Source organism: Dryobates pubescens, chromosome 6, assembly GCF_014839835.1.
Source record: "Dryobates pubescens isolate bDryPub1 chromosome 6, bDryPub1.pri, whole genome shotgun sequence".
Classification (NCBI taxonomy): domain Eukaryota; kingdom Metazoa; phylum Chordata; class Aves; order Piciformes; family Picidae; genus Dryobates; species Dryobates pubescens.
The window spans coordinates 16,815,823-16,831,268 of record NC_071617.1 but is presented as its reverse complement, the minus strand read 5'-3'; the positions used below and the strand labels follow the sequence as shown (position 1 = coordinate 16,831,268).

Below are 15,446 nucleotides of genomic sequence, written 5' to 3'. Positions count from 1 at the left end.
AGCCCCTCCCTCTAGGAATAACTCTGAGAAATATGAAATCCTGCTGAAACCTGTGGGCACCACAGACTTCATTATTGAAAGAACAATGCTTTAGATGACAACTTGGTGTAATCCAAAGCAGAGAACAAAACAAAGATGTCAATTAATAGACTTGCATTGGTTAGGCCACACCTTGAGTACTGTGTCCAGTTCTGGGCCCCTCAGTTTAGGAAGGATGTTGACTTGCTGGAATGTGTCCAGAGAAGGGCAACAAAGTTGGTGAGGGGTTTGGAACACAAGTCCTATAAGGAGAAGTTGAGGGAGCTGGGGTTGCTTAGCCTGCAGAGGAGGAGACTCAGAGGTGACCTTATTGCTCTCTACAACTACCTGAAGGGAGGTTGTGGACAGGTGGAGATTGGCCTCTTCTCCCAGGCAACTAGCACCAGAACAAGAGGACACAGTCTTAAGCTGTGCCAGGGGAGGTTTAGGCTGGAAGAAGTTCTACACAGAGAGAGTGATTGCCCATTGGAATGGGCTGCCTGGGAAGGTGGTGGAGTCACCATCATTAGAGGTGTTCAGGAGGAGACTTGATAGGATACTTGGTTGCATGGTTTAGTTAGGTGATGTTGGTTTAGTTAGGTGATGTTGGATAACAGGTTGGACATGATCTTGAAGGTCTCTTCCAACCTGGTCTGGACTATTCTATTCTAGTCTAGTCTAGTCTAGTCTATTCAAAGTAGTAACCAGGGAATATTAGAATAGAATCATAGAATCAACAAGGTTGGAAAAGACCTCAAAGATCACCAAGTCCAAATCTGTCTTGGTCCCCAGAAATCATGGCCAGGAGTCTGTGTGACTCTTAGGAAGTTTCCCAAAACACCAGTGAGCATTTCTGAAGTTCAATACATTATCTGCCAGAGAGGGACATCCCTTTTTTTTTTATGCTCAAGACCTGTTAACTTCATCTGTGAGAAATGCTGAGTCCATTCAAAGGGTTATTTTTTTAGATTACCCAAACAACCTTTTTTCCATGTAGCAACTGCTCCACTGCAGTCACCTTTACTGCTGTATCAACTACCCAGCTTCAGGGATGGCACCAGCAACACTGGGAACCCCAAGAGAATCAGTAGTGGGATTCAAACTCATTGTAGGACCTCCATGAGTCAAAACACAGCTGCAGAGGACTTGCAGAAAGGCAGAGGGTCACTCACCTCTCCAATTTATGCAAGAAGAGGTTCCACCCACCTGGTAAATTGCCGACTCTCCTCATGTACTTCCATTTCTGTGCTTTTAAATTCATTCAGCTCTTTCCGTATTGCTGCCTAATAAACAATGATGAGAAATTCAACCGTAAGAAATATGAATCTTGTCTGAAAGAAACCTCACCCTACCCTTCCAGGTTCCCTTATAGTTCCCATTTTCCAGTCTTCCTGACTATAATCCCCTGCTCTCACACATTTTGCATCACCAACATGAATGACTTCTTTCAGTTACTGGCTATTTAGAGCTATTTGGAGCAGTAATGTACTATACAGAAAGTGAAAGCATCAAGTGCCAACAATAAACAAAGAAACACCACGCATCTACTGCAATGGGTGAGCCAACCCCACCTTGACCTCCCTCCCTTCCCCCCTTCAGCCTCCCCCGCTTCTGAAATATGGCACTTGCTACAGACAAAAATGGGGAAGGGATTACATCAACAGTTGCCTGATGAGTATGAAGCCAGGAGAGGATCACATCTCCAGACATAACCCCTGAGGAGCTGGTGAATCATGCTGCCTGTACAGGCACTGTACACACAGCAAGGGCCTTGTGTCTCCCCACTGGAGACAGGACTTCAGGATTGCAAGATGAATAGCATAGCTTAGAGTACAATTAGTCACTTGGTTTGATTAGTTTTATGTAAAATTACATGAAGTATTTGGACATTTCAGGCTTGTGTTTTCAGTTGGCAGACACTAAAGAACAGCAGAAATTTGTTGTACTTTGTAAATGTCTTGTTGCTTATGTTGAAAGAGTAATAAGACATTTACTTAATCAAATAAAAAATATGATTTCTGGGATACTTTAATATATACCACAAGGGCTTTTGCTTCTATGCCATATGCTTCCCGACCTTCACTGTGAAATGAAATGACATTTTAGTCTTACTCACTCTTTTTTTCCCCACCATTTTAAACAAAAGCAGTATAATTTCATTAATCTCAACAGAAATCTCATCTGGTGTGCAGGCCTTTCAATGCAGAACAGACAAGCAGCGTGGTAAAATTATAGCATCACCAGACTGCAGTCTCACAAATGAGAAACTTCATTTTAAGCAGGAGATGGTTAATGGTTCTGTTTAGCCACAAGAACATGCTTATACTAGGCTGCTGCTCGGAAGGAAACAGTATTTCTGAAGACCTAATCAGCAGTGAAGACACTACAGCTCCAGATCCATAATATAGTTACAGTACAAATTTTTGCTCCCATTGGAACTAGAAAAATTGCTTCCCTTGGAAAAAAAGGGCAAGGGATTTTTCAGGCAGCCTGGAGGACACCTTTTTGCTGAGGCCAACAAACATGAGGATCACAGAACTAGCACTGGGCACCTGTTCATTACAAAATTAACTGAGATTAAAAATCTCTATCCTAAGTAGGTAGGAAACTTCACTGTTTTTTCTAGACCAGTTTACCCTGGTTGCACCTAGGTGAAATTGGAAGTGCTGGATGTTCTAACCTCCCACAGACTACCTGAGGATTAGAGAATTAAAATATAGGCTGAAATATAATCAGTGCTTCACAGTCCTTAGCTAAAAGATAGTGGATTCTTGCATATATCACTTTTCATGCCAAGCACATCTCATAGGATCACAATGCAAAAAGGGCCAACACTTTGAAATACAAATCCTACAACTTTCCTTTTATGAAGTGGTAAAGGAGGGAAATGGAAGAGTATTTCATGCTGATCTTGGACTGATTTGTTGCTTTGTTGGTTGGTTTTGTTTGTGTTTGTTTGTCTGTTTCGGTTTGGTTTGTTCTTTTAAGAGAATCAAGGAATCATCTGTCTCATCCTTTGTAGTTAAGAAGTACTAACTGCAGCATGTAGGGGGCAAACTTCCCAAGCAGATGTGCCTATGGTCAGCTCCTGCACTGACGGTTGTGGCCAAGAACCCTTAGGAAGATGGAGCAGCTTCTAAATTTTTTCATTTAAATGAATTGCAAAAGTAACTCTTGGTGGCAATGATGCAAGCTTCTCATTCTGGAGGTCATCTCCAAGTGTGTGGAGGAAGACTATCAGGAGCTGTCAGCATGGATTCATGAAGAGGAAGTCATGCTTGACCAATCTGATAGTTTTTTATGGTGGTGTGACCAGCTGGGCAGGCAGGGAGAGCAGTTGATACTGTCTACCTTGACTTCAGCAAGGCTTTGGACACTGTTTCCCATAACATCATCATGCTTAGGATGCTTACGAAGTGCAGGTTAGATGAGTAGGCCACACCTTGAGTACTGTGTTCAGTTCTGGGCCCCTCAATTCAAGAGAGATGTTAAGATGATGGAATGTGTACAGAGAAGGGCAACAAAGCTGGTGAGGGGTCTGGAGCACAAGCCCTATGAGAAGTGGCTGAATGAAGTGGGGGTGTTTAGCCTGGAGAAGAGAAGGCTCAGGGGAGACCTTATTGCTGTCTACAAATACCCGAAGGGTGGTTGTAGCCAGGTGGGGGCTGGTCTCTGCTCCCAGGCAACCAGCAACAGAAGAGGAGGACACAGTCTCAAACTGTGTAGGGGGAAGTTTAGGCTTGATCTTGGAAAGAAGTTCTTCATGGAAAGGCTGATTGCCCACTGGAATGAGCTGTGCAGGGAGGTGGTGGGATCAATGTCCCTGGAGGTGTTTAATAAAAGACTGGATGAGGCACTGAGTGCCATAGTCTAGTTGATTAGTTAGGGTTAGGTGATAGGTTGGACTTGATCATCTTGGAGGTCTCTTCCAACCTGGCTGATTCTGTGATTCTGTAAACAGTAGGCAGATTAAGACCTGGCTGAATGACAGAGCACAGTGGGTGTGTGATCAACAGTGAGGGGTCTAGTTGAAGGTCTGTAGCTGAGGTGTTCCCCAGGGGTTAGTACCAGATCCAGTCTTGTTCAATATCTTCATCAATGACCTGGATGAAGGAATAGGGTGCACTCTCAGCAGGTTTGCTGATGACACAAAACTGGGAGGAGTGGCTGACATCCCATCAGCGTGTGCTGGTGTTCAGAAAGAACTGGTGGAGAGTTGGACGGAGGGGGATGTAATGAAGGCAAGTGTAGAGTCCTGCACCTGGGAAGGAAAAACCACATGCACCAGTACATGTCAGGGGCTGACTTTCTGAAAAGCAGTTCTGCAGAGAAGGATGTGGGAGTCCTAGTGGACAAGTTAACCATGAGCTAACAGTGTGCTCTTGCGGCCAAAAAGGCCAACAGTTTCCTGGGGTGCATTAAGACTGTGACCAGCAGGTCAAGGGAGGTTCTCCTCCTCCTCTACTCTGCCCTAGTGAGGCCACATATGGAGTATTGTGTCCAGTTCTTGTCTTCCCAGTTCAAGGGGGATAGGAAACTACTGGAGAGAGTCCAATGGTGGGCTACAAAGACAATTAGGGGACTGTAGCATGTCTCTGTGAGGAAAGGGTGCCATACTTGTGGCTCTTTAACCTAAGAGAAAAGAAGATTGAGAAGCAGATCTTATCAATATTTATAAATATCTAAAAGGCTGGTGTCGAGAGAATGGGGCTGGACTCTTCAGTAGTGCCCAGTGATAGACAGGGGACAACAGGCACAAGCTGCAATACAGGAAGTTCCATCTGAACATAAGGAAAAACTTCCTTTACTTGAGGGTGATGGAGCACTGGAATAGCCTGCCTACACAGGTTGTGGAGTCTCCTCAGGAAATTTTCAACACCCACCTGTATGCTTTCCTGTGCAACCTTATCTAGGTGAACCTGCTTCCAGAGCAGGGCACTGGACTAGATCATCTCCAGAGATCCCTCCCAGCCCCACCATTGTGTGATTCTGTCTGCAGAAACCTTGCCTGAATTCCAGATGTTGTGGCCACCTTCGCTATCAGTGTGTATCTGGCTTAGCAAGGCTTTAAAAAATGCATGAAATTCTGTCCTGAACAGCTGCAATAAAGCTGGCAAACACGCTCCTAATAGGCACCCCCAGTGGGTTTTCTTAGCTGCGAGCAGTAGATACACAGCAGTACCATGACAATTTTGCTGCTTCCAGCAGATATCATTCATTATGCTGGCATCAAGAGAATGCAAACCAGAGGAAGGACCCCCAGCAGTGACAGACACGAGCACTTTCTTGTATTCCACGTTTGTCCCTTGCCTTGTCTGCAGGAGTTAACCTGGCCCAAGGCTTGTCGGCACGACGGTCGTAATCCGGAGAATCTGTGACCTCCACATACTCGTTAAATCGGAGGATTCTTCTTGCCTGCAGTTCAGCCACTGTAGGCCTCAGGCTGAGCTGTAAGTGGAAGGCAGAAAACAGCAGGTTTAGTAAGATGAAATAAAACAAAATAAAATAAAAGCTGAGGGTATGATGTAATCTCAGGAGAACTTTAATGGTATTTCTAAATAGGGTCACTTTCAGGTGTCTAAAAAAAGGCAGCATCCTGGGAGTGCTGCACCGGAATGGGGAAGCAGCACAACCTAATTTCTTCAGTTTTAAAATTAGTTTTTGTCAGGCAGGTCACAAAGAATCGTGGCAGTTATCCCTGGAATGTTAATTGTGACTTTGCAACTGTCACATCATTCACCCCACTAGGCAACAGGTCTGTTTGCATTAACAATTACACAGTCTGCTATGTTCAGTTATTATATTAAAAATAAACAGGATTTGCAGGTGCCTGCCTACCTAAAAAAAGAGGGTTTGAATATCTTGGGTCGTTATGATGTCAAATTCACTTTATATTCACTTTACTTGACTAAGGACAAACATACTAAGGAAACTGTATTTCATCAGAGAAGGGCAGTCTAGGGATACATATGAAGACTCCTCCCATCCCCAGCCTGCATGAGCTACCAAAGTCAGGGCAGCAGATCCATAACTGCTTTATTTCCAAGGACAATGAGCACAATGCCATTTGCAGTGACAAGACTACGGCACGGTTAGAAGAACAACCAAGGGATTTCTTGGGGCCCACACTGCTCTGCTGCCCTAGGGAAGAGTGGACCTACAGGTGTGGTTACTCTTGAACATACATGAGAGCAGAGGTCATGCTAACAGAAGTGTCATTTTGCTCCCCTGCTTATGTGGACAAATAATAAGCATTTGCCAATCTCCATAAGCTTTTCCAGGTGTGGAAAAGTGGACAGGATGGAGTTTCCCCCAGGATGGACTTGGCTTCAACTGATTTTTAAACGGATTCCTGATCTGAGGGCATGACTGATAGACATTTGCAGTAATGTATATACACTGATTTTTAGACTCTTGTAAAAAATAATCCCATGTACACAAATATACAATAGAATATACTATAGAAAAAACACATCATCACCTTTCTACTGAGTCTACGTTTTATTTCTCTTTTGGCTTCCTGTTCCTCTTCTTCATTCTTCTCTGTTTTCAGAAGAGATAAAAAGGAGTGAATATTTAAGTATTGTCACTGCACATACTTTATTTGCCTGGGTTGAAGGCTTCAGGACTTCAAGTCCTGGCTCATGTTTCCTCATGTTTCTGGATGATCTTGCATGTGTTGTCTGCTTTAGGGATTTTGTGTGCTTTCATTTCTTTTCCCTATCCTCATCTCCTCTGATTCTGTAGACATCTCAAGTCACCACTGTGGGTCAGGAACACAGCAAAGATGAGGTGCCTGTCATTTGCTTTCTGTGTAACAGCAAACAAAAAAGGACCCTGAAAGAGCTTTGATTACTTTTCCTAACACAGAAATCACTGTTGCATTTACTTCTAACATGCCACCTATTGATTTTAGAGTCAATTAAGAGTCTAATTATTCATAAGTGTCAAGACAAAAGTTTGCTCTGAGTATGTGAATCAGCCAAGTGTCTTCTACTGCTACAGGACACAACGAATGCTACTGGACAGTTCCTTTCACTGCCATTTGTTAGTGCATATTGGTTTTGTTACTTTAGTATTTTTTGTTCTGTTTTTCTAATGCAGGCATATGATGCAGCACTCAAGCCCTCTTGGTTCAGGGCCACTAGCTAGACCAAATGAACAAGCAGTACAGCAGAAAATTATATGCATTTTTACAATGTATTTAGAATAGAATAGAATAGAATAGACCAGGTTGGAAGAGACCTTCAAGATCATCGCGTCCAACCCATCAACCAATCCAACACCTCCTAAACAACTAACCCATGGCACCAAGCACCCCATCAAGTCTCCTCTTGAACACCTCCAATGACGGCAACTCCACCACCTCCCCAGGCAGCCCATTCCAATGGGCAATCACTCTCTCTGTGTAGAACTTCTTCCTAACATCCAACCTAAACCTCCAATGGCACAGCTTGAGACTGTGTCCTCTTGTTCTGGTGCTGGCTGCCTGGGAGAAGAGACCATCATCTGTCTGTCTACAACCTCCCTTCAGGTAGTTGTAGAGAGTGATAAGGTCACCCCTGAGTCTCCTTTTCTCCCGGCTAAGCAACCCCAGCTCCCTCAGTCTTTCCTCATAGGGCTTGTGTTCCAAACCCCTCACCAACTTTGTTGCCCTTCTCTGGACTCGTTCCAGCAAGCCAACATCCTTCCTAAACTGAATGGCCCAGAACTGGACACAGTACTCAAGGTGCAGCCTAACCAGTGCAGTGTACAGGGGCAGAATGACCTCCCTTTAGGCAGGAGACTGAAGTGTGCTGGGCTAACCAAACTTGATTTCTTGAGTGCTAGTGAAAAGCACTCTTACAAAGCCGTGTTCATATGGATTCAGCACTGTTTTTTTAATTGATGGACATTTTAAAGAGTATTATTTGCCCTTTTGGTCCACCTCTGATGGTTACAAGAGAAGTTAATTTTGTTGTGGCTGAAATATCCCAGCTAGAGATAGCCATAAAATTCAGATCCTATTTTTTATTGGGTGTTACAGAGTCCATGTTGCAGTTCAAGGCTAACTATAAATTTGGAGGAATTAATTTTTTCATTGTGGATGCAGCCAACCTGTATAGGTGAAAAGGTAATTTTAAATTCTGGTATAGTCCTATTTGCCCTGTCTGCTATGGCCTGCTGCATTAGCACAGGCAATCTGGCTGCAGAGGATTTTCTGTATCATGACTGATACACTGGAGGCAACATAAGAGGACATCTTCGTGGTACTTGATGATTCCTTCTACTAACTCAAAGGCTCTTATCTATGAACCAATACAAGGGAAAGAGGAAAAAAAAAACTATAAAAAAGAAAAGTTATAGTAGGAAAAAGGCAATGGCACTCCAAGACCTGATCTGTGGGAGAGTCCAAAACCAACCCTAGGTTTCTGTTACCAAGATGAAATTGCACAGGCTTGCTGCCAAGATCAGGCTGGATCTTGTGTTGATGATGACTTTACTGAGAAACTGAGATATGGCTGTAATTTATGGCTTATTAATAGCTTTTCTCTGAAGAAGAAAATAACAGCTTTTCTTTGAAGAAGTGGATGGCCTGTTCCACTGAGAAGCTACAAGCTTACTAAAACTGAAAAGTGGAGAGTTAAAGATTAAGTTAATTTAATTTTTGTATTAATATATCTATCACTAAAGAAGTTGGGTGCATTTAAAGACTTATGACTTTAAATGAGAACCCTTTTTATAGCATCTTCACCTAAGGAAATCAAAAGCTCTCTAGCTGTTTTAGGACTGGTAAATCATCTGTAGCCATTTATGTAAACATACCATCCTTGCAATCAACAGACATAGTAACTGAGATAATTAAACACAAACTATTAATGTGGGGGCTGTCCAAACTATTAATGTGGGAATCATGTGGCATAAAAAGAAAGTGTCCAATCATGAACTGAGTTGCTTAAGTGCTGCCTCAGAAATTCTCCAGTAGCAAACACAGTAGGGAAAAATGCAGCTGGATATACACATTGCTGCAGTGATGTTTCTTTAATTTAGTTTGTCAAATACATTCTGCATTACACTGCACTGGTTAGGCCACACCTTGAGTACTGTGTCCAGTTCTGGGCCCCTCAGTTTAGGAAGGATGTTGAGTTGCTGGAACGTGTCCAGAGAAGGTCAACAAAGTTGGTGAGGGGCTTGGAACACAAGCCTTATGAGGAGAGACTAAGGGAGCTGGGGTTGCTTAGCCTGGAGAAGAGGAGACTCAGGGGTGACCTTATTGCTCTCTACAACTACCTGAAGGGAGGTTGTAGACAGGCAGAGGTTGGTCTCTTCTCCCAGGCAAACAACACCAGAACAAGAGGACACAGTCTCAAGCTGTGCCAGGGGAAGTTTAGGCTGGAGATTAGGAAGAAGTTCTATACAGAGAGAGTGATTGCCCATTGCAATGGGCTGCCCGAGGAGGTGGTGGAGTCACCATCACTGGAGGTGTTCAGGAGGAGACTTGACAGGGTGCTTGGTTGCATGGTTTAATTGTTTAGGTGGTGTTGGATGATAGGTTGGACGCGACGATCTTGGAGGTCTCTTCCAACCTGGTCTAGTCCAGTCTAGTCTAGTCTTATTCTATTCTATTCAATTCTTTGTATCTTGACAGTTCTTTGCTATCTAAACCACTGTGTCTCCTAAAAAGCAGCAATAAGATGCCAGGTATGAACTAGGGGCTCACACTGCTTAATGCATACCTACAGCATGGCCACCTGAAATACTGTTTTTCTATATTTTTCTGTATTTTGGTGGAGGACAAAATAACTCAAAAATAGTTGGTTTGGACATTTAGGAAAGCTGAAGGTTAGCTGCCCAAGCTGTGAAGGTATGTCCTCATGGGCAGCATGAAGGGATGGCTGGACATGGGAAAGTACCTAGAAAATGGGAGACAATGAAAGTCATCATCTTAGGTTATGGGCAGGTCCTGAAGCAGGCTGTCAAGGAGAGCTGAAAGCGCACCTTTTGGAGTACAACTCTAACAAGAGATGCTAGGAGCAGGAGGGGATTGAATCCATGGGGAACAGTCTTCTGCATCAGAGGTCAGAGGGGCAGTATGTGCTTTATACATTTAAACATCAGGGATAAAACTCAGAGAGCTAAAGGAAAGGGATTGAAAACTGGTGGCTGCTGCTAACATACTGAATCTGCTGCTTGGCAAATGGCCCTCTGCCTATGGCACTGACTCATACCTAAATCACCTATTTCCAGGCTCCAGGGCAGAGTGCTGCTTCAAGCCCAGTGCTACAGAAACACTGCCCTTGTACAAATTCCTACCAACATTAAAACATACGGTGTATTGTTGGTAAAAGTTTTGAAAGTGGCCATAATGAGTTAAGATGATGTATGGCACTAAAAATAATGGGTCTGGTGTTCCTGTTTCCTTCAGGTGTTGTGGAAAATTTCAGCCAGAGGGCCAGGTTCTGGCTGCAGGTATGAACTGGCTCACTTGCCCAAACAGGAACACATTAATGCATAGGAACACTTATCTGATTGCTTTCCACCTTAAAAGCTGATCTGATCTGTGTGATGTGGAGAAAGAAAATATAAACACAACATTCCCAGCTGCAAGTCCCCTCCTCAGATGTCCTGCTGCTGCTGTATTGGCAAAGGACCATCCCAGCAAGCACCCTTTGCTTGCAGGAGTCCCCAGTTAGATCCCAGCAAAACTACCATTTCCCTCCTTTGCCTTCAGCTCTTTCAGGAGGTTAAATTGGGAATTGACTCCTAACTGAAACAATTTTGTTTAGGAACACTTATCATGGTCTTTCAGTTAAAAAACCAGCACTGGTCAAGGGAGCACAGCTTCCCTGGTGTGTATAAACTATTTTTTTTCTATGACTTCTGCCATATTAAATCTGGTCACCTTCTGTTCTCTGGCACTTGAGCTTCATAGCAGAAGGGGAAGTGAGATGATAGGAATTGTTCTGCCTAAGGACTGCTCCATTCTTGTCCAGAAAGTACTCTCGGAGTGCAAAGCCTAACTTTCTGTTGTGTCCCTATGGGATTAGCTATGTTTAGACTTCTCCATGGGCTTGTTAGGGAAAGAGAAAGAGAAGGCAAACAAAGGGCTTGCCTTTTGCAGTGCCCTGGAACGCACAAAGTGGTTTCTCTTTCCTGGTTTTACAAGCAAAGGTAACTATAAATATTCCTCAACTGGCATCAAGACCTAAACCCCGTTTTCTACAAAGCCAGTACTGGCAGGCATGCAGGTGCAAAGTATGAGAAGTTCACTGTCCTTTATAAATACTGGAAAGAACAGTTCTCTTAAGCTGAAATTCCCGGAAGAACAAAATGTTTCTTTTGCCATAATGCAACACTATAAATACTACTGGCTCAAAGCCGGTACACAAGAAACCTGTCTTTATTCACAAACCAGGGCTTTATTCCTTCAAGTGGACTCCTGAGTTCCTGTGACTCTGTTTTAGTGTGAGAAGGCTCAGAAGTCTGGATAGCTTTATCCAGTTTGGTTTTTATAGAAATCCATCTGCAAGGTCTTGTGATCATACTCAAGTCACAGGATTTTCTGTAACTGCTTTATCTGAAAATGTTATCAAAACAAAAGACAGAAATGCTAACTAGAAATACAAGTGAAAAAAACACAGACTTTTCCTGAATCTCTTAAAAGATTTGTGCTGAACTTAATCCTGACGCAAATATTAGAACTTACCACTTAATTTAACCTCGAAGTCTGATAACTATTACTCAAAACAATACTTTCCCTTAGCTGGAGTTTACATACATTCAACCCATCCAGTGCTTAGAAACAGAAGGAAGGAAGCTGTATGAAAGAAATCTCAACTTATTCACAAAGGCTGACTACAACAACAAAAGAGATGTAAACATTCTCGAATGATCCACAGGAAGGGAATGTAATAAATTTTGATAAATAATATGACTGCCTTAGAGCTGAGAGAGAATTTCCACCCTGAAGGGGCTCTGAGTCAGACTGTCACCACAACCCCCAGCTCACTTTATTTTGCTTTGCTTTTTACAGATCACTATCAGCTTGAAATATTTTATATCTCGATGATGAGCAAGAAGCAGTTTGGATTCTCCACAAGCTCACAAATGACTCTGTGACTTTTTGTGATTTATAATGCTGCTTGCCGGTCTTTATTTCTTGCTCTCCCTTGCCTCTTTAAAACAGTCCCCTGACAGCAGCAGGGGAGGATGCTGGGAGGTATTGAGTGAAAAGCCTGGTATGCTGCCAAAAGTTTAAAGTAAACAAGAAGAAACAAGAGAAGAAATCTATTAACTGCTTTGCGGTCCTGAGGTACTTACTGCAAAATCAGTGAACAGAATAAACAATGGCAAAAGGCATACTGGATACATCGTGGATGCACTGCTAGATTAGCTACCTCGGGATGAGTGAGAGAGGGCAGTAAGGAAGCTCCCAGCTGGTGTTCCCAGATCAGTGGCTAAATCCTGGCCCACCAAAGATGCTTTGGAATTAGCGTTCTCACATAGTCCAGTATCAGTGGTTTGATGTACCAAAAAAAAAGTTCATATTTCAAAATTTATCTCTATCTATGCCATCTATAGGTTCAGAAATTATAGTCTTTGAAAGTCTGTTCACACTATTTGTTGAACAGAAGTCCTCTGACCCCTCTTTTGTGCACCATACACCATAATACATGAACTGTAGGTTCCCTTTTCAGTAAGCTATGGCACTATTTGGCTTTTGAGAGCCTGGACAGCAGCAGCAGCATTTTGTTAGCATGGATGGTTGCCTGAAAGCCAAAAACTGCTATATCCTTGATTTGCTGGTTTGAGCAGGTGACAGAGTGATCAGCCTATGGACTTTGTCTGGTAAAGAGACCATTTCTTTCCTTCCATTAGCACACTGTAAACCAGGGTTGCTCAAATGAATGCAAACTTTTCTGAATGACTGTTGGAAATAAGGGCACTATACCTGCTCTTTCATCAAGTGTAGAAAGTTCTTGTGGTTTTTGATTTGCTGATTTGTGTGAAAGACTTGCACACACACTTTTTTCATTTCTTTCTTCTACTTAGGCATCAAGTACCGGCTAACCTTGCAGAATGAACACAAGGCTACATGGAGCTGGGCATGGCAACTATTACAGTATGTGTTTAAGTAACATTCATATTATGGAAAGATTCAGAAAGAAGACAATGTCTATTCTAAAGTGTTTGCCAGCCTAAGAACAAAACCAACATAAGTAACTGGAAGAACAGGCACAGAGGGCAAACATCCAATGTGCTTCTATCCTCTGCCCCTGACTATTTGAATTATAGACTTAAAAATTTTTCATCAGGGATACTGAGAAAGAATGTAATCAATAAGAAGACAATCAGTGAGAATGCCTCATGTAGGTTTCAGTACAGAAGACATTTATGTCAGAGGTATGAAGGTCAGCATGCTGAATAGCACGTTCCTATTCACTTTCCCCTGAACACTTCATCTTTCCTCTTCCTACTCCTTCCAACCTCTGCCCTTATATCCTGCCTCTGCCTGCTACTGACACTGTCTCTTAAACAGAAGTTTAACCAGCATATAACTACTTCTAAGGGGTATCTAAGTTATTCCTGGTCTTTGTGACCAGCTTCCAAAAGTTGGATTGTGACAACCAAAATTCAGCATATTGAATATATGGAGTTTTCACCACAACCACTACAAATTAGCATACAAATCTAGTGTTGACACCTTATTTTCTAGAACATCATTTCTCTTCAGTTATGGATCTAACACTGGAGCAACAATGATAGGCTCCCATATGAATTTCACATAGGCTCACTTTCTAAGCAAACAGTAGGGATACTTGGATAAAATACTTACGTTTCAGGATATTTCTTTGCTCTAGCTCTTCAGTTGTAGGCCTCTGGCTAAGTCTCCTGTGAGAACAAAGTGATTGATTTAAAAGCAGATCCAAACAATACATTATGATTTGTAATGCAGCTTAAAAGGTGTTTCTCACATGGACATGCTGTTCTTTGCCAGAAGAGGTATTCAATAACACAGTTGATTTCCATGCATGTAACTGCAATTCTGAGTGGCCATTTGTTTTAAAAGATGTACTACCGCCCCTCAAACACATAAAATAACTGATGCTTGCATAATATTGCAGAAATTAGTTTTCTGGTTTGTATAGTGTTGTCTCTATGTTTACTGAAGTTCACTTGTTCATTTGAGAATAGAACCATGAAAAATTTCAGCAGTAAAATCTATTGTGCAGATGTGTTAAAGACAGATGTGTCTCTGTTCAGCAAACCTCACGTGGTTCACTACAGATTATCTTCAGCCTCATGGTTTGATTCAGGCCATGCCTGCGCAGGGAAGACAACAGGGAATCAGGTCCACTGTAAGAAGTCCCAGGCTAGGACCTGACTCAATCCTGACTGAACTGTGGGAACAGGTTTCCCATCAGAACTGGATGCTGTCAGGTGCTGAACACCATGCTAGGCATTTTTAAGGAACTGGCACCTAACTTGGTTATGATTTCAGGCATAAGCACATCCTCTAAATCCTGGACAATGTTTTTGAGCACAAAAGAAACAAGGACGGGTCTGGGAAAATCCAGACATGTTATAGTCTAGTCTCATGAAAGCCAACATAAACACTTATGGGGATTAAAAAAAATAAATTTGTAAAAATGCAAGTAAAAAGTACTCTTTTTTTTTTTTTTTAATGCAATATTCTCAAGTTTGAGAAGAGAATGTAAGATCCCATAGAAGCTGAACAGCATGAGCTGAGAGGTGGGTACACAAAATGACTAAACATTGACCTACAAAGCCAGACTCCCTTCACTTTGTTTCCTGGAACCAGCACATGAATAATGAGGGAGTTAGAGAACAGGAGGAGAACGGGGAGGGCCAGAAGGGATGAACATGTCCAGGCATGCTCTGCGTGGCCGGAGCTACTAGTCCAACTGAAAGGGGTATACACAAGTGCAAGTCTTTGCTAACCAATTTGTGAAAAAGCCTGAACCATGGCACTGACTATTGGACTCACTCTGACCCTCTTCTGCTTCAAAAAACCCAACAAACCAACTCAAAACCCCAGAAGCTCTCAGATTTGTTTCTTGCAGAACAAAAAGGCATTATTGACATTTTAAAACTTTGTTGAGAAGTAAAAATAGTTTTCCAGACAGTTGTATCACAAAGAGCCTGCAACACGTACTGGGCTGGCATTTAAAATGTGAACCCAGTGTTCTCGATTCTCTTCCTCCACCTCCACCCAGTGAAACCACATTTACCATGTGACTGATACCTCACTAGCTTTGTTCCAATCTGATGTCTGATTTCCTGCCTCTCCTCTTCTGATGTACGCTGCAAGATGTTTTTGTCTTCTAATTCTTTCTTAGATGGTCTGTTGCCAAGTTTGATAGCAAGAGTATCCCTACGACGAATTTTACTTGCCAAAGAGCCTGATAAAAGGAGGAGGAGGGTAG

General features: G+C 42.6%; 1 protein-coding gene across 4 annotated transcripts in view; it reads right to left on the bottom strand.

The window, feature by feature from the left end:
• PHACTR2 (phosphatase and actin regulator 2) overlaps positions 1-15,446 on the bottom strand; it is a 147,260-nt gene that overhangs the window by 5,749 nt on the left and 126,065 nt on the right. For all 4 annotated transcript variants that reach the window (XM_009901385.2, XM_054162674.1, XM_054162673.1 and 1 more), the window contains 5 exons: positions 15,266-15,422; positions 13,835-13,890; positions 6,500-6,561; positions 5,329-5,466; positions 1,225-1,301 (listed from right to left, as the gene is read on the bottom strand). In XM_009901385.2, the coding sequence (XP_009899687.2) occupies positions 1,225-1,301; positions 5,329-5,466; positions 6,500-6,561; positions 13,835-13,890; positions 15,266-15,422 (490 nt within the window). The remainder of the gene's footprint in view (positions 1-1,224; positions 1,302-5,328; positions 5,467-6,499; positions 6,562-13,834; positions 13,891-15,265; positions 15,423-15,446) is intronic.